The sequence below is a fragment of the Pinus tabuliformis genome, chromosome 3_1 (genome assembly GCF_031772625.1).
Source record: "Pinus tabuliformis cultivar Carrire ecotype Pingquan chromosome 3_1, CPIR1, whole genome shotgun sequence".
Classification (NCBI taxonomy): Eukaryota; Viridiplantae; Streptophyta; class Pinopsida; order Pinales; family Pinaceae; genus Pinus; species Pinus tabuliformis.
In genome coordinates, this window is record NC_142301.1 from 358,127,938 (window position 1) to 358,148,064 (window position 20,127).

At 40.9% G+C, this 20,127-nt stretch overlaps 1 protein-coding gene across 1 annotated transcript in view; it reads left to right on the forward strand.

Annotated features, from left to right (window-relative positions):
• Nucleotides 1-20,127, forward strand: part of ALA3 (aminophospholipid ATPase 3) — a 289,031-nt gene that overhangs the window by 204,532 nt on the left and 64,372 nt on the right. The window contains exons 23-26 of the mRNA XM_089411303.1: nucleotides 11,579-11,800; nucleotides 11,901-12,068; nucleotides 12,170-12,532; nucleotides 12,624-12,730. Of these exons, the coding sequence (XP_089267429.1) occupies nucleotides 11,579-11,800; nucleotides 11,901-12,068; nucleotides 12,170-12,532; nucleotides 12,624-12,730 (860 nt within the window). The remainder of the gene's footprint in view (nucleotides 1-11,578; nucleotides 11,801-11,900; nucleotides 12,069-12,169; nucleotides 12,533-12,623; nucleotides 12,731-20,127) is intronic.

Here is a 20,127-nt window from a genome sequence, read left to right on the forward strand (position 1 = left end):
TCATGGGTTCCTAATTGATAAAGGAGACTTATCTAGGGCATATGGAACCAGGGTGATGACCATGGATTGGGTAGAACTCATGTATTGGCTTTTGCCCATGTGCTAATTATTGTCCCGACCATCTTTTGCATTTTGTGGGACAATTTCCTGTTACATGTGACCAATTATACTTTTTTTTTTTCTTTTCTTTTATTTGTTTCAGCCTCTGGGGCATCATTCCAGGCCTGACCTAAGGTGGGGGCAAGGGGATAGGGAGGCTGGCCCTATGTGGACCCAGAATGGAAATGTGGACCCAGGTGGGAGAAATGATGAATAGGGTATAGTGAGTGGAAAAGGAGTAATATGTGCGGATAAAGGAGTGGGACCACGCACCCAAAGTCGGGGTTTCCCAAGTAGTACCACCCTAGAACCAAATGGTCAATAAAGGAGATCCCATGAGACTAAGATCCAAGGGTAACATCCAAAAAAGATCAAGGGGACAAGAGCACAAACTAAGCACACCCTTTCCGCCAAATCCCTTCATCATTCTATACCCAAAAGTATCAATGATAAGTAAACCCAATACTTAATTACCAAATGACAAGACATACCTTTAGATTCAGGAGGCCCACCTTCAAACATACGATCAATACAGGTGGGTGAGGGACCACATGGCTGGCTCAGGTGGTAGAGAAATGGCACAACGAGCTAGTAGGAGGCTGCAAGGGGTTGCTGGCTGTCGGTTGAGGTTCATCATGGAGAAAAATTTCTCCTGGGGATATCACCCACGAAGTGGTGGGTAACAGGCCAAATAAGGAAACGACTAGGGCTGAAGGTGGATGCTGGGCCTTGAGGCCTAAATTTTTTTGAAAAAACCTTGCCAAAGTTTGAATTTGCTTCAGATCTTCAAATTTGGTCAATGACTACAAAATTCCTTGACGGTGGTCCTACAAAAATTTAGAGACTAGATCTTACCCTCAAGGGCCTAGATCTGGCTCAAACCCTAGCAAATCTTCTTCAAATACCTTGGATGTCACCTGCACAAGTGAAAATAAAAATACCCAAAACCCAATACATACAAAATTTGAAACGAAACCCCAAACCGAATTTGCTGCAAAACAAGGGTTAGAAAATTTTATTTACAAAAATTATTCTACAAAAATAATTTTTAAAATATATATTAGACATATATAATGCTTGAATATTTTTTGAAGAATATATATATATATATATATATATATATATATATATATATATATTATAATAATGACAATGGCTTGATGTATTTTGAAAGATAGATATTTAACCAATGCCTTAGCGAAGAGAGAAAATGACATAAATTTCTTGGAGTCCAAACAATGTCAACTTGTGGCCACACTATGTGAACTTGGAGCCCAAGGGCCAGGGAACTTGCAAACTCTATATATTTCTTAAGCAAAAATGTTTAGGTCATACAATAAATCGGATCACCTAAGATAAGCCCAAAACTTACCAATAGAATATTCTTATCATCTGCAAATGAAATAATAATTCATATAATATTGAAGCACAATATAGGAAAGCACATACCCAACACATACCACAGATCAATGAGACAAAGACACCATGAATTGTACACAAAGTCTTTTATTATGAAATTCAAACGTTCCCAACAGAACAGTGGCTTCACACTAGCTGTACAAATTTTACATCAGCGAAAGATGACAATAGAAGCCCAATAGCCTTCTATTTATAAAGAAATCCCTCATAGTGGAAAATAATGGCTAGTAGGCTTGATCCATAAAGACTTGATCATCTTTTAATCTCTACGTCGAAAATATTTATTTTTGAGGAAATTTCGAATTTCTCATTAAAACCAGTTTTTATTAATCCAAAAATAATTATTTTGGAATAATTTACTCGAAAATTTGACCTTCACTTAACCACCAAGGTCCAACGGCTTAATTTTTCTTAAAAAATCCATTTTTTCCTTGGTGGGGACCTCCAAAATTTGACTTCTTTATGACCCACGAATTTTTTGGTCATTTTCCACTTGGAGAAATTAATTTATCTAATTTTAATTTTTTTGACTCAAAATTAATTAATTTTCTGGCTTAGGGTTTAATTTTTGTTTTGTGAGAAAAATTAATTAATTGACATTTAAGGGGATTATTTGTTTTCACAGTCAAATACTTTAGCCATGGTGTCTGATTGCGAGCGACCATGCATTAAAATATTTTTACATCAGATAATTACATTTCAACCCTCAGAGGGGAAATACTTGTTCGTTATAAACCCTCATAAAATTTACCCAATTCTGTGACACAATATGATCTAGTAGACCATGTTATTTGTAATAAAATAATTTAGCCAAATAGCTTAAATTATTCCCAAATCACTTTTACAATAGACTCGACTAAGAACGCTAGGAGTCACCTAAGATTCAACAATAAATTTCACTCTAGATTTGGGGTTTAAGATGGAGGGAAAAACTCTTCCGATTAGCAATGTTTAGAAACACAGGTAATGGTGACGTTAAAAAACCTACTAGGATGAAATTCGTCGCCAAAATCATAGGTCTTACTAGCATCATTTACATTACAACTTGTCGAATTTGGGTTTACAATGACATGAGAGATAGCTAATTGATGATTTTGACTTTGAAAATATTTGTCCAACTGCTTTCCTAGACCTGTAACAAAATGTGCGCAACAATGCTAACTAGGATGTGATCTTCAGTCTCCTTTGTGCACCTTAGCTTTGATACCATGATGGAAAATCAAGAGACTTAGAGATTATATAGATTTTCTTAACTTGATAATTACTTGTGATATGCGTTGGCTTTTTATTACTTTATTAGTTATTTTTTATCAAGAAATTACCGAAGACAATGAGATCACAACAAGACATAGGCTCCAAGTCAGAGAAAACCCCTCCAAGGGGAAAACCCAAAAAAAAATGCTTTGTTGATTTGGGGTAGCATCGGATTTGCTCTAGCCACGAAATTCGGTGGAGAGGTTGGGGCACATGAGATCTCCAATACCCAGATAAGGTTTGGGCAGATTCTAAACAGATAAGGAGATATTAAAATAATCAATATTTTTAATGGAGTCCCTAAGTCTAAACTCAAGGAAAATAAAATATTAATGTGTATTAATATGAATCTGTGTTAGAGTGGTCCTAAAGACATGGATCAAACCAGATCTAATCTTAGCCGTTGATTAAAGAATTAATCTCGGCCATTGAGATGTCAACAGGAAAATTATAAGAGGAGGCTTGAGGGTTACTTGGAGAACACACCAGAGTGATCAGTGATTCTATTCTCTAGAGCGGGGTTTGCTAAGAGAGATAGAATCAGTGGTCGGGAGAGCAGCTGAGGGGCATTGAGTACGGAGAAACAATGAAGGCAGAGATTGTGCCGAGAGAGCAGCGCAGCAGCCAAGGAGAGTGACACAGAGCCAGCGAGGGCTCATGCAGCGCCACGCAGAGGCATCCAAGTGCTGCGCAGAGCACCAGAGAGGCCAGCGTGTCTGACGCAGAGGCCTAGAAAGTTGACATAGGGTCTTCTGGGGCTGACGCAGGCCAAGAAAGGCTGATGCAGGGCCAACGTGAGACAGGGAGGGGTTGACACAGTCCAGATTAGGCAGACGCTGGGGTTGCAAAGCAGTTTTGTGCTAAGAAGCTGCTGGAAGGATTTTCTAGGTTTCAGCCAGGAGATTTCTATCAAACTGTGAGGTATAGCTGCTAAGGAAATTCTCTGTTGGGTAGGCCAGTTTTGGTAGCGAGATTGTACTTTGATATTGCTTAATAAGAAAACCCTCAGATAGCTGCATCGGTTTTCTCGCATTGGGTTTTTCTGGGGACATTGGTCCAAAAATAATGGTGTCATGTGGTGTGTTTGTTCTTGTTTCTTTTAGTTGCTGATCTGTAATATGTTGAGCATGCACTGGTGTTTATTTTCAGTATTTACTTTGTAAATAACTTGTTAAAGAAAAATAACAAGTAGGTAGGAATAAATAAGAAAAAGTGCATGAAGGGTTTCTAAACTAAGTAAACTTAGAAACTTCAACATGGTATCAGAGCGTGATTGCAGATCACAGGAGGACTAAAAGACATCAGCTGAGTGGAGCAATAGCAACAGAAAACAACTGTCCCGAGGTGACAGAAGCTGTTTCTAGTAGCTTAGAAGCCAAGTGTGACACAGAGTCAACCAGAGCCACATAGAAGAAGCCAGGAGCTGCGTAGAGCCTTAGAAAGGCTAGCGTTGCTAACACAGAGGGCCAGAGCACTGACGCATACCCATCTGGGGTGACGCAGAGCCAGCGTGAGGCAGAGAGGGGCTGATGCAGTTCATAGAGAGGCAGTTGCTGGAGTCTAGAAGGCTGCAGAAATATTGCAGAGTGGAGCTGGTGAGGTACTGTAGTCAGAATAGTACCTGACAGAGCAGGGCCAGAGGAGTTGTTACTGAGGGTTTCTAGCCGAGGAACCTGGATTAGCAGTGCAGTTGCACAAGACGATCAGAGTAGGGGGCATCTCGACAAGTAGCAGAAGGATTTCCAGGAGGAAAATTAGGACTCAGAGGGAGTCCAGAAGAGAACTTCCAGACGGGAAGTAGAGACTCAGAGGAGTCGAACAGAGAACTTCCAGGAAGGAAGTAGAGGAGCGTCATGGCACTACACGGGGTAAGAGACCAAGATAGACTAGACAGAGCATCAAACTTCACAATTTGGAAGGCCAAAATCTTATCAGTGCTTGACATGAATCGTGTCAAGAACTTCGCCTTGAAGGTTATAGCTATCCCAGTCGACCCCAATGATAACGACAAGTACAAAGAGGCGATGGCGAGGGCCAAGTGCATTATCCTTGACGGGGTCAAGGATCATGTGGTACCACATATAGCCGAGAAGGAAACGACAGTTGAGATGTGGAAGGGAGAACCTGTACCAACATATTTCTGTGCAGAGAAGAATGCTGCTCGAGAACCAGATGAGGTCGTATCAGATGAAGAAGGGTCAATCGATTGACACCTTCCTCGGAGGATTGAATGAGATCCGAGACCAGTTGACTGCTATAGGAGCGACACCGGATTAGGAGCTTATGGTGAGGACATCTCTGAATGCTGTCTTAGAAGATTGGGAAGTGTTTGTCCAGAGTATCCTAGGCATAGGGACTCTCCCACCTAAGGACGAGATGTGGGCAGCTCTTTGCCAGGAAGAGATCAGATGGCAGTCGAAGACAGGTAGTAGCAGCAAAGGGATCAAGGTCAAGCAGGAGGAGGAGGATGTGGCCCTAGCATCTGAGGGAAAGCAAGAGAAACGGAAGAAGAAAGATCTCTCCAAGATCAAGTGCTTCCACTGTGGGGAGATTGGTCATTATGCGATCCATTGCCCAAGGAAGAAGAGTAAGGGAGAGTCTTCTGAGAAGGAATGCCATGAGTGCACACACACCACTTGAGTGGAAGTGGGGAGACATCGAGCTGTATTAAGGCAGACTACAGACGATGAGAGGCAGGATCCTTGAGGTACCCAGCCTCTTGGATTAGACCTTGCTACGGGAGCCCCGACAACGAGTAACAGGACTAGCTGAGTGGGTAGAGACAGATGCGGATGGAGCGACAGAGAGAGCTACAGTGTAGGAGTCCCGAGACAGCGCAGAGCTAGCAGGCTACAGCAATGCGAGAGGCACAAGAGTGTTGCAGCAGTGCAGGACGACACAAAGAGGTGTGCAACGGTGCGAGATGCGGGGGGTTGTTCCAGCAGTGTAGAGGTCAGAGAGGGAACACTTGTCAGCGACAGAGGGAGCTTTAGCATCGGTGGGTGTCTCTAGCCCAATAGGGAGGTCAGTTGGGAGATCAGTTACTTACTTCTCATTAACTGAGTTGTAGTGCAGCAGTGGGCAACACGATGCATCATGATGAGAGGAGTTGCAGTGCAAATGCAGTACTGGGAGAAAGGACCAGCAGCAACACAGATGCAGAGGGAGTTGTCGTACAGATGCAGCAGTGGCAGAACCATGGGCAACAGTACAGGAGGCAATAATGCAGAGGATGTTGCGCAGGAAGGCCTAGCATCAACACAGGTATCGATGCCGGATAATTAGAGTAATACTCAGTGAAGAGTATTGCTAGAGCAGAGTCCTTGCTAAGAGGGAGTGTTGATTTGGGGTAGCATTGAATGTGCTCTAGCCACGAAATTTGGTGGAGAGGTTGGGGCACATGAGATCTCCAATACTCAGAAAGGGTTTGGGTATATTCTAAACAGATCAGGAGATATTAAAATAATTAATATTTTTAATGGAGTCCCTAAGTCTAAACTTAGGGAAAATAAAATATTAATGTATATTAATATGAATATGTGTTAGAGTGGTCCAAAAGACATGGATCAAGCCAGATCTAATCTTAGCCGTTGATTAGGGACTTAATCTCGGCCATTGAGATGTCAACGGGAATAGTATAAGAGGAGGCTTGAGGGTCACTTGGAGAACACACCAAAGTGATCAGTCATTGTATTCTCTAGAGCGGGGTTTGTTAAGAGAGATAGAATCAGTGATCGGGAAAGCAGCTGAGGGGCATTGAGTACAGAGAAATAGAGAAGGTAAAGATTGTGCTGGGAGAGCAGCGCGACAGCCAAGGAGAGTGACGCAAAGCTAGCAAGGGCTCACGCAGGGCCACGCAGAGGCAACCAAGTGCTACGCAAAGCACTAGAGAGGCCAGCGTGTCTGACGCAGAGGCCTAGAAAGCTGACGCATGGTCTCCTGGGGTTGACAGAGGGCCAGTGTGAGACAGAGGGGCTGACGCAGTCCATATTGGGCAGACGCTGGGGTCGCAGAGCAGTTTTGTGTTGAGGAGCTGTCGAAAGGATTTTCTGGGGTTTCAGCCAGGAGATTTCTCTCAAACTGTGAGGTATAATTGCTAAGGAAATTCTTTGTTAGGTAGGCCAGTTTTGGCACACAGATTGTACTCTGATATTGCTTAATAAGAAAACCCTCAGATAGCTGTACCAGTTTTCCCGCATTGGGTTTTTCCGAGGACATTGAACCAAAAATAATGGTGTCATGTGGTGTGTTTGTTCTTGTTTCTTTTAGTTGTTGATCTGTAATATGTTGAGCATGCACTGGTGTTTATTTTCAGTATTTACTTTGTAAATAACTTGTTAAAGAAAAATAACAAGTAGGTAGGAATAAATAAGAAAAAGCGCATGAAGGATTTCTAAACTAAGTAAACTTAGAAACTTCAACATGCTTATCTTCTTATAGAATCTGTTCACAAAGTGATTTCCAAGACCCAAAGACCAAAGCCCAAAATCTTCCCAAGCATCAAGTTAGCTCCCAACAAGATCTTCTTCAAGGAAGCTTCCAAACTTCAATTATTGCAACTTCGTACCAAAATTTCAGCCCTGCAATTTCAACCTCCTGCAATTGCCGTTACATAGAAACCCTAACTTCGCACGTGTGGATAGAGAGAGAGAGATTAGCCCAAGAAACTTTGATTCTTCCTTCATTTCTTCGTCCTTCTAGCTCTTCCTCTCCTACGCTACTGCAGATCGAACTTGTGATGAGTCAGTGAGCCAAACGAGGTCGAACTCCTTGTATATATAGCCTCATTGAGGGGTCAAATGGCCCTCCCTTAGTCCAACTTGTCCTTGACTGGGGCTGAGTTGGTCTTGGAGAAATAAATGGTTTTTTCTTGAGAAAAATAAATATGTTTGTTTGTTACAATGAGTCCAAATGGGACTGTAATACATGACATAATTTCTTCTTTGTGCTAGAAGGACCTAGAAGCACAAAGAACATGCTTTGGCCCTAGACTTGAGCATGATTAGACAATGTCATGATTACAAATAAGTATACAATGTCATGATTACAAATAAGGCCATTATGAAGGCTGAAGCCTGAACCTAGTTACAATTTCCAACTAAGGGAAATTAGTGGTGACTTCCAAATGGATATACAAGATCAAGCATGCTGCTGATGGAATTATTGAACAATAAAAGGCACAATTTGTGGCTGGAGGGTTATCCCAGAGAGAGGGAGAAGACTACGATGAGAAATTTTCTCTAGTTTCTAGGTACACCTCTATTAGATATATTATTTCTTTTGCTGCTTCGTTGGGTTGGAATTTACATTAGATGGATGTAAAGGCTGCCTTCCCCAATGGTGTAATTAAGGAGGAGGTGTACATACAACAACCTCAAGGTTTTGAGATGCATGGGAAGGAGTCTCACGTTTGCAAGGTGAAGAAGGCCTTGTATGTACTCAAGCAAGCTCCAAGAGCTTGGTATGTTTGAATTAATAGCCACTTGACGAGACTTGGATTCTCTAAGAGTGATGCTAATCCAAACCTCTATTTTAAGGTTGTGAAGAATGCACCTATGATTTTATTACTATATGTTGATGACTTATTTATGATAGGTGTTGAGTCTCTCATTATTCAGTGTAAGAGGTAGTTGGCCTCTGAGTTTGACATGAAGGATGTTGGCTTGATACATTATTATTTGGGACTGGAAGTATGGCAAAAGCCTGGCGAAATGTTCCTTGGTTAAGGAAAGTATGTTATTGAGATCCTTTAGAAGTTTGGTATGATAGACTGTATATCCATGGCAATTCCCATGGTAACGAATTTGAATAGGTTGAGAGACTCTGAGTCCAACTTGGTAGATCCATCCATGTACTGGCAGTTGATTGGCTTGTTGATATATTTGGTTAATACCAAACCAAACATTTTCTTTGTAGTGAACACATTGAGTCAGTTCTAGGTGGAACCGAGATATGAGCAATGGATTGCAATAAAGCACATTTCGAAATATCTACATGGAACTATAAATTATGGTTTGAGATATGTCTCAAATAGTGATATACAATTGCAGGGATATACAAATTATGATTGGGCAGGGAGTGTAGATGATAGGAAGAGTACTTCAGGAGTATGCTTCAGTTTGGGCTTCACTATGATATCTTGGATGAGCAGGAAGCATAAAATCTAGCACTCAACATTGTAGAAGCAAAATATATCGCAATAGAAGCTTGTACTGAGGTAGTGTGGCTTCAAAATTTGTATGCAGGATTGTTTGACCTGGAGCTGGAACCAATTGTTGATATATTGTGACAATCAAAGTTATGTGAAGCTTTCAAAGAATTTTGTGTTCTATGACAGGTCAAAGCACATTGAAATCAAGTACCACTACACCTGTGATGTGGTGTAGAAGAGAGTAGTAAGGCTTGAGTACATCTCCATTGATGAGCGGACAACAAATATTTTGACGAAGCCTCTGTCCAGAGAGAAGCTCATATATGTCAGGGGCAAGCTGGGGCTTGTGGAGATTACTCCTCTAGTCGAGAGGGAGTGCTAATATGATAGCATCATGGACAATCATTCTCCCTGTTTTAAAGATGTTGATCAATTGGGGAGAATGGTCCAGTAGAGGACAATGATTCTTCTTGTACCAGAAAATGTTGACCAATTGGGGAAAATGGTCCTAGAGTTCCAATATTTTAGCATCGGGCTCAGTCTCTCCAAATAGGATGAGGAGCTCATTTAACATTGAGCCCAACTGCTCATGTAGAGTGTGGCCTTTGGAGTTTCACCACGAGTCAAAGAGTTTGACCAAGATGGTGAACTGAGACTAGTCTAGGTCAGGAGTACCGACCAAGATTATGGGTCAGTGGTACCAACTAGAGTTATGATGACTAGTTGATGCTAAATGTTATGCCATGTGTCAGGAGTACTGACCAAGATTATGGGTCAGTGGTACTGACCAATTGTGGCAACTAGTTGATGTTGATGTTAGAGACGCTGACTAGATGATGCTGATAATTTACCTTATGTCAAAGATGTTGACAAGGTTGATGATGATTTGTTATAACCTTTTTCATAGAGATTTTTCAACTTGAGAACATCTAAGACAATCATTATGAATACCTCCCTAGTTAAGAGGGAGTGTTGAATTTTGTAACTATGGTTGGTCTTCATAATGTATATTTTGGCCCTTGATGTATTTATATATATTATTGTACAGCTTGTTCTTCATGCTAGAGTCAAAAGAAAAATCTATTTTTGAGTTGTGTCCATTTGGATTTTTTAAAAGAAGAAAATTTGAATTTTTAAAATTGAATTTTTGGCCCCAAATTTAGTCAAGTCGGCCTCCCTCCAATTCATAACGGCCCTGGCAGAAGACACACCCATTCGACTCAACAAAACTCTATATAAAGACAGTTCAACCTCCTCCACAAGGCACCAATTCGACGTTTCTCAAGCAAGAATCTTTTGGACATCTAAGCGAAGTACAATACGGACAAGGAGGATGAAAAAGGACGGATTCATATTTTCTCTCTCTATCTAGCTTGCATGTGTGGAGGTCTTCTCTCTCTCCAGTTCTCACCATTTTCTGGGAAGTTGCAGTTAAAGGGCCAAAATTCTGGGTTTTTGGGCATTTAGTGGGAGGCCGAAATTCATCCTAGGGCTGATCAGAAGGCGGATTTTCTAGATCAGATTGGAGGCTTGACTTGGAGGGTGTTGACCAGGTTTGACCATAGATTTGTTGAAGGTCAGTTTGACCTAGTTGTTGACTAGAGGTCTAGGTGTGTCTCTTGTTGAAAAGAAGAATTTCTCTATTGAAAAAGGTTGCTGGGCTTTTCCCCTTAGTGGGTTTCCCCAGGATAAATCTTGTGCTCTCTTCGTGCATTGTGATCCCTACTGTTCGACTGCTTTTATATGGTTGAATTTCTGAAGTATAATTGCTTAATGATATTCTGAAAAAATTAAAAGATCAACATCATTAGAAGTAATTATCAATTTTCACAAATATTGTGCTTGTACCTATTGCACTTGAAAAATGAACACTGCAAAGGATGCGTGTTGGTGAAGTGAGTAGGCTATGAGTCCCTTGTTTATGTATCAGGTTCGCATTTGCAGCAGCTCATCCTTTTTATGTAGTTTTTCCTCAGTAAACAAGATACAAGTACAGATTGTTACTGATATGTCATTTTTTAGAAATGCTTTCGATAGAACACATCTGGATACATCATTATGTATAAACATAAAGAACTATAAAATAAGGAAATCCCATGATGGAGAGAACAGCCTCCTGTGCTGAAGTAAAGGGCCGAATGTTTTGGAAAAATAGTCCATTTTGATTATCTGAGCATAAACCATTATTCCATTAATGTGACTAAACAGTCCTTTTTCTGCATCAAGAAAATAATTTAAACTAGCATTCCATAGGAGTGCTCCAGTGCCTTCTGCTCCTGCTCCTGCTCCTGGGCAGTCCAGTGCCTTCTAGTTTGGAATTTCTTATCTTGCATATCAGATGTATCCGGTGTCAATCACACAGGAATATATCCTATTTTCTGTATAAAAGATCACAACCAGTTCCAGAAGGACCTATGGACCTGGGGCTGGGTTCAAGTATCATAGTTTTTTGCATGTGTAACTTTGTTTTCCAGGGGTAGAAAAGTATACTCATTATCGCTGAAATCCTTCAATAATCCATGAGCATTTCTTGGTTACTTGATTGGTTGCTAGGTAGATAAAGTTTAAGTTCTGTACTGCTTATATATTATATTTGCTTTAATCTGATCAAAAGATGCTCGTCTCATCTATCTTACTGGCTCCCTGTTACATCAGGTGACCAGCCTTATTAAGGATGGTGCTAAAAAAATTACTCTTGGCATTGGCGATGGTGCCAATGATGTAAGCATGATCCAGGCTGCTCATGTAGGTGTCGGTATAAGTGGTTTGGAGGGCATGCAGGCAGTTATGGCGAGTGATTTTGCTATTGCCCAGTTCCGCTTTCTCACAGATTTACTTCTTGTGCATGGCCGATGGTCGTATATTAGAATTTCAAAGGTTAGTAGGCATGTATTGATTTTCATGTACACTTTCATTTCCTGTAAGGTGAACACTAAATATGCTAATTATCATTTCTGTTCGTTTGGGTGCTATGCAGGTTGTTGCCTATTTTTTTTATAAGAACCTTACTTTTACGTTAACACAGTTTTGGTTCACCTTTCGGACTGGTTACTCTGGTCAACGATTCTACGATGATTGGTACCAGTCACTGTACAATGTTATTTTTACTGCTCTTCCAGTTATTGTGGTTGGGCTTTTTGAGAAGGTCTGTTTCTAAATTCTAATTATCTTTCAGGTTCACTTCACAATTTATTTTATTCGAGCTTCAGTAATAATATTAGCTAATACACCTTTCTGTTTTTACAGGACGTAAGTGCGTCACTCTCAAAGAAATATCCCCAACTCTACCAGGAGGGCATAAAAAATATGTTCTTTAAATGGAGAGTTTTAGCAGTGTGGGCCTTTTTTGCCTTTTACCAGTCCCTAATATTTTTTTACTTCTGTGTGGCTGCAAGCACTAAGGGGCAAAACTTATCAGGCAAAATGCTAGGATTGTGGGATGTAGGCACAATGGCTTTTACTTGCGTGGTAATTACAGTCAATTTACGTCTTCTGATGGCCTGTAATTTCATTACAAGATGGCACAATTATAGCATTGCTGGAAGCATTTTGGCCTGGTTTTTATTTATATTTCTATACTCTGGAATCAGAACAAGGCATGATAGACAGGTAAGCTTTGGTCAAATACACTGGGACTTTATCAGTTTCTTGAGAGTTGCATGTGTTGGTCGGACTTGTCGCTGATCGTTTGATTTTGCAGGAAAATATCTACTATGTTATTTATGTTTTAATGAGCACCTGGTATTTCTGGCTGAGTATCGTACTGGTGCCTCCGGTAGCTTTGCTGGGTGACTTTCTATTCCAAGGGTAAGGAAATTCTCTTTTAATATTGCTCTTTCACCATGCTCGTGGAATGCTGTTGTTTAAAGAAACTACTTTTATGCTTCAGTGTTCTTAAATTTCCTATAATGGGATAATGTGTAATACAAGAATAATACTATAATCCGGCGTTGACAACATCGTCATTGACCAAAAATTGGTGAGGGTCCAAAAATCATCTTCTTGGAAACATCCGTGAAAAAATCGGCAAAAATTGACAAATTGTGGCAAACATTAAAATAGAAAATATATTCATTTATTTTTAAATTTTAAACACATAAAGAAACAACAACATCAGATAAACACATTGGTGTATAAATATGGAGAAAGCACACAAACACACAAACACACACACATATATATGATGTAGTGGATGCCAAACAAAGAATGACAAATCAAAGTTGATAGTGGATCTTGAAACATGATAGCTGTCCAAGCAAGGACTTAAAAGTGGAGAATTGATACAAAATGTTGATTTTTGGTAGCATCGGATGTGCTCTAGCCATGAAAATTGGTGGAGAGGCTAAGACACATGAGATCTCCAAGGCTCAGAAATCGTTTGGGGAAATTCCACCCAGATGGAGAGATATTAAAATAATTAATATTTTTAATGGGGGTCCGAAGTCTAAACTTAGGAAAATTAAAATATTAATGTGTATTAATATAATATGGGTGAGAAAGTTCTAAATAACGAGGATCAAGCCAAATCTAATCTTAGCCGTTGATTAGGGACTTAATCTCGGCTGTTGAATTGTCAACAGGAAAAGTATAAGAGGAGGCTTGAGGGTCAGTTGGAGACACACCAAGTTGATCAAGAATTCGATTTTCTGCGGCAGGGTTTGCTGAGAAATCGAGTTAGTGATCAGTTGCAGCGAGGGGCAGTTCGACTATCAGAGAGGGAAAGAAAGTGTCAAAGAGTCAGTGTAGAGCCTTGGAAGGTTGACGCAGAGGCATCCAGGATTGACGCAGAGGCTGAGGAGGCCAGTGCAGGTGATGCAGAGGCTGAGGAGGCCAGCGCAGGTGATCCATAGGGCCAAGAGGCTGACGCAGAAGCAACAGAGGCTGCATAGAGGCTAGTAGAGTTGACGCTGGGCTGAAGAGGCAACGCTGATGAACTTTCGTGGGGCAGACTGGTAGCTGAGAGGCAAACACAAACCCTGGACAGTGACGTAGTTCCAGAGAGAAGCTTGGAGCAGCTTTTGTTGTCCAGCTAGGGAACTGTCGAAGTTGTTGTGGGATTAATCATCCGGTTGCTGATCAACCGAAATATTTGTCTCCAAGGAGAGTTACTTCTGCCAATGAAATTCTCTGAAGGGTGAGCCAATTTTGGCACCCTAGTTGTATTAAGAAAACTACATAATAACAAAACCCTCATATCTGTTGCATCGGTTTTCCCGCATTGGGTTTTTCCGGGGACGATTGTCCAAAATTAACGGTGTCCCTTGTGTGTGTGTCTCAGTTATTTCAGTTGCTGATCTGTATATGTGTTAAGGTTGCATTTGTGTTTATTTCGGTATTTATATTTATAAATAACTTGTTAATGGAAATAAAAAGTAGGAGATAATAAACCAGATAATGCAGTAGGGATTTCTGAGGTGTTAGACTTAGAAATTTCAACATGGTATCAGAGCATTACAGATCACAAGAGGACTGAAGGCACCAACAGAAATCTGAAATTTGCAGAAGTAGCAGTTGTCCCGAGAGACAACGTTGTTCCAGAGCAGAAGCAATAAGAGAAGAAGTGACACAGAGCATGTGCCATCATTTCGAGCCACGAGAAGGGCTAGCGCAGAGGGAGAGACAACATTGTTCCAGAGAAGAAGCAGCTAGAGAAGAAGTGACACAGAGCCTGCATCATCATTTCAAGCCAAGAGGAGGGCCAACGTAGAGGCAGAGAGGGGGCAGATTAGACCTACGCAGTGCCTGATCATCTTTCTTAGCCAAGAAGGATTGACGCTGTGGCCAAGAGGAGCAAATTCAGCCTTTCCTAAGATTTTGCAGAGCCTGAAGGGCTCAGTTTCTTCAGTTGCCGAGGCTTGGGGAGCTGTGGGTAGATTGTGATTTGAGGAGCTGGTGGGACACGGTTTTTGTTGAAGAAGAACAGTGCCTAAGGAGACGAAGCCAAGGTAGAGGGAATCACTACCTCAACGGATTTCTAGCAAAGGAATCCAGATTTGAGTTGCAGTGTCAAGGAGAATTGGAGAGGAGCGGTTCGACAGCTGGCCAGAGGATTTCCAGGAGGGAAATCAGGACTTAGAGGGAGATTTCCAACAGGGGAGTTGAGACTCAGAGGGAGTCCAGAAGAGGAGCTGAAATGGTAGTCAATGGATTGAGGGATTAGGACAGGTTGGACGGGGCTTCCAACTTTGTCATCTGGAAGGCCAGGATCTTGGCAATCCTGGACAAACATCGCATCAAGGACTTTGCCTTGAAAACCGTAGCTATCCCAGTTGACCCTGCTTCTAATGAAAAGTATGAGGAGGCTAAGGCGAAGGGAAAATGCTTGATCTTAGACGGGGTCAAAGATCATTTCATACCACATATTGCTAAGAAGAACACAACAAGGGAGATGTGGGAGGCATTGACCACCTTATACCAGGGCTCTTCCGTGCAGAGGAAGATGCTATTGGAGAGTCAACTGCGGTCATATCAGATGTAGAAGGGAGAGCAGATAGATTAGTTCTTTCTCAGGTTGCAGGAGATTCGTGACCACCTTACTTCCATGGGGTCTACATCAGATCCAGAGTTTATGGTCAGGACTGCCTTGAATGCAGTCTCCGAGGAGTGGGAGACATTTGTCCAAAGTATTTTGGGCAGGGCTACTCTTCCCAGTTGGGAGGAGATGTGGGTAGCTCTTCACCAGGAAGAGATCAGGAGGATGACCAAGGCGAGGAGTAGTGGCAAGGGAGGTCGAATCAAGAAAGAGGAGGAGGAGGATGTGGCTCTAGCATCTGCGGGACAACAAGGGAAGAGGAAGAAGAAGGAAATCTCCAAGGTTAAGTGCTTCCACTGTGGGGAGCTGGGACATTATGCATCTCAGTGCCCCAGCAAGAAAAACAAGGGAGAAGCTTCTAACTCCAAGGCAGTTCCAGCTAAGGCGGAGAAAGAGGTCGAGACTGATGACGATTGTCCCATGAGTGCTCATGCACCTCTAGAGAAGAGGTGGGTTGATATCGAGTTGTAGTAAAGAGGACTACATACTAGGGGCAGGACCTTTGTGGTGCCCAAACTCTTGGATCACATTCGGTTATGGGAGCCCTTAGCGAAAATAGCATGATGACAGATGTTGGGTGGAGCAAAGTGTGGTGGAGCAACAAGGCAAGGCTAGAGTGCAGAAGTCTGTAGTAACGCAACAAAGGTTGCAGTAGTGCGAGAGGCACAAAGGTGTTTGCAACAGTGCAGTGGCAGCAGAGGGAGCAGGGTTAGCAGTAGAGGAAATTTCAGCATCATGAGGCTTCCAGAGTGACTGGGATGTTAGTATTTGGGGGAAGTCAGTTACCTACTTCTCGGTAACTGAGTTGCAGTGCAACAATTAACAGTGGCAGTGCTAGGGGCAGCATGGGTAGCATGTTGAGAGGGAGCTGCAGTATAGATGTAGCAGTGGCAGTGGCAGTGTCATGGGTAGCAGTACAGGAAGCAACAGTGCAGGGGATGTGAGGCAGCAGGCCAAGCATCAACACAGGTACCGATGCAGAGGATCAGTGTGATGTTTCTGTGGTGAAGCATTATTAGAGCACATTTCTCGCTAAGAGGGAGTGTTGATTTTTTGTAGCATCGGATGTGCTCTAGCCATGAAAATTGGTGGAGAGGCTAAGGCACATGAGATATCCAAGACCCAGAAATCGTTTGGGGAAATTTCACCCGAATGGAGAGATATTAAAATAATTAATATTTTTAATGGGGTCAAGACCCAGAAATCGTTTGGAGAAATTTCACCCGGATGGAGAGATACTAAAATAATTAATATTTTTAGTGGGGTTCTTAAGTCTAAACTTAGGAAAATTAAAATATTAATGTGTATTAATATAATATGGGTGAGAAAGTTCTAAATAACAAGGATCAAGCCAAATCTAATCTTAGATGTTGATTAGGGACTTAATCTCGATCGTTGAATCGTCAACGGAAAAAGTATAAGAGGAAGCTTGAGGGTTAGTTGGAGACACACCAAGTTGATCAAGAATTCGATTTTCTGGGGCAGGGTTTGTGAGATATCGAGTGACCTATTGCAGTGAGGGGCAGTTCGACAGAAGGTCGAGAATACATATCAGAGAGGCAATGAAAGTGCCAGAGAGACAATGCAGAGCCTTGGAAGGCTAACACAGAGGAAACCAGGACTGATGCAGAGGTTGAGGAGGCCAGCGTAGGTGATGTAGAGGGCCAAGAGGCTGACATAGAGGGCCAAGAGGCTAACGCAAAAGCAGCAAAGGCTAGTAGAGTTGATGCTGGGCTAAAGAGGCAGCGCTGAGGAAATTTCGTGAGGCAGACTGGGAGCTGAGAGGCAGACGCAGTCCCTGGAGGGTGACGCAGTTCCAGAGAGAAGCTTGTAGCAACTTTCGCTGTCCATCTAAGGAACTGTCGAAGTTGATGTGGGATCAAACATTTGGTTGCTGATCAACCGGAATATCTGTCTCTAAGGAGAGGTACTTTTGCCAAGGAGATTCCCTAGAGGGTGAGCCAATTCTGGCACCCTAGTTGTATTCAGAAAACTGCATAATAATGAAACCCTCATATCTGCTGCAATGGTTTTCCCGCATTGGGTTTTTCCAGGGACAATTGTCCAAAAATAACGATGTCCCTTGTGTGTGTGTCTCAGTTATTTCAGTTGTTGATCTATATATGTGTTAAGGCTGCATTTGTGGTTATTTCAGTATTTATATTTATAAATAACTTGTTAATTGAATTAACAAGTAGGAGGTAATAAACCAGATATTGCAGTAGGGATTTATGAGGTGTCAGACTTAGAAATTTCAACACCTATAATGGGATAATGTGTAATACAAGAATAATAATATAATCCAGCATTGACAACATCATCATCGACCAAAAATTGGTGAGGGTCCAAAAATTATCTTCTTGGAAACATTCGTGAAAAAATCGGCAAAAAATTGACAAACTGTGGCAAACATTAAAATAGAAAATATATTCATTTATTTTTAAATTTTAAACATATATAGAAACAAATACATCAGATAAACACATTAGCGCATAAATATGGAGAGGCACACACACACGCACACACATACACACACACACACACACACACACACATATATATATATATATATATATGATGTAGTGGATGCCAAATAAAGAACGACAAATCAAAGTTGATAGTGGATCCTAAAACATGATAGCTGTCCAACCAAGGACTTAAAAGCAGTGTTACACGGGGATGCGTCCCCCAAGATTGGGTGCGCGCACCCCTTGCACCCGGGATAGGGGGACGTCTAGGGAAACGTTTCCCAACGTCCCCCTTTTGGGGAGACGCGGGGAGAAGCAGGGGGGGGACGTTCCCCCAGTGTGGGGGATTTGACTCCCCAAAAGGGGGATGCTTGGGCGTCCCCCCTCAAAATGGGCTATGCGTCCCCCCTTAAATTTGCTTGTAAACAATGATTTATGACAAGGAAAACGTAGTATTTGATCATATTTCCCTACTAGTGCTATGTTATTCATGGTAATGTTAAATTCTTAAAGTAAAAGTGACATTCTCCTTTGTCTTTCATTTTCATCCTTTTACTTAAATTTTTAACATTACCATGAAATGATTCAGGATGTTTGAGAGTGGTTCTGACCTCATTGGATTTCATATGGAAAAAGTAGAATTTTAGATCTCACTCAAAATCCAGTAGCCTTAACAGTTTTTCAAGAATTCAGGATTCGATGGAGTTCAATGTTTCCATTGCATTTTGTCATGTACAAGGGTATGGAATTAGTATTTAATCAAGAGCACCAAGCCCTCTGTGTACTTTAGAGTGACTTTTAGACTCATCACTCCATTGTTTTTGAGTTTTAGTTATATCAATTTACTATTCCAGTCTTTAGAGCAGTTTTTCAGGAATTCAAAATTCAATGGAGTGCAATGTTTCCATTGCATTTGTCATGTACAAGGGTATGGATTTAGTATTTAATCAAGCGCACCAAGCCCTCTGTGTACTTTAGAGTGACTTTTAGACTCATCACTCCATTGTTTTTGAGTTTTAGTTATATCGATTTACTATTCTAGTCTTTAGATTTCAGTATCTATTATAGTCTATTTTGCTTAGTACTAATTAGATTCTAGAATGATAAATGATGAATTTTAATTTTAAATCAATTTAGAATCTAGAATCTAGAATGATGAATGATGAATTTAATTTTTAAATCAATGTAGATTCGAGAATGGTGAATAATGAATACTGAATATGGACCAGAGTATTTCATTATTGAATCTCATGGTTTATGGATGAATCATGTATGTATTAGTAAGGATGATGAGTATGGATCAATGTATTTCATTATTTAATTCAATTATGTATGTATCATTCTATTATGCTTTCATTATTGAATATGAATTTGAAATATATATATATATATATATATATATATTAAAAAGGGAAAAAAATTATATACCTCGACGTGCCCTCGTTCCCCCTAAATTTCCCTAAATTTTGAGGGTACTCCCACACGTCCCCTTGTGCGTCTCCCTGCACCCGCGTCTCCCCGTCCCGGAGACTTGGTGGAACATTGCTTAAAAGTGGAGAACTGATACAAAATGGTATCACATATATAAATGTATCTTATCATCACAAGGTAGACAGTGTTGTCACTTAAGATGTACACCTAAGTGTGGAAAAAGTTTCCAATCCCCCAAGTTATATTCTTCAAGGAACAACACTCATAGCAGGGGTTGTCACCTGATCCCTACTCGTTCCATTTAAGTTCTCTTGTAGGCAAGCTAAGGGGGGTAGTCCCTAAAAGTGATTAGAGAAGGAAAACTTGTTAGAAAAACAAGCTCTAGGAAGCTAAAGGCAAGGCAATTATTATTAATGTGACTTGATTATTAATTAGAGAAAGTGTAAATATTTATGAACAATGTAAAAGATAGATTCAATTAAGATCAATATGACAACAAAATATATAAAGATGAGAGAGCAATGCCTTATAAACCATGCTCAAATACAAATCGAGATACTTGCAAAATTAAATTGATACTTCAAGTCAAAATAACAACAATGCTGCAAAATAAGCGTTATTACAAGAAATATTGTACTATTATAGATATGCTCAGAAAAGATAGAACAATACCATAAAACAAATGAGCGAGTGATTTAAAATGACAAGTGCAAGAGAAATATGATGCAAGTATTGCAAGTAAAATAAGATGCTCACAAATCAACTTGATACAA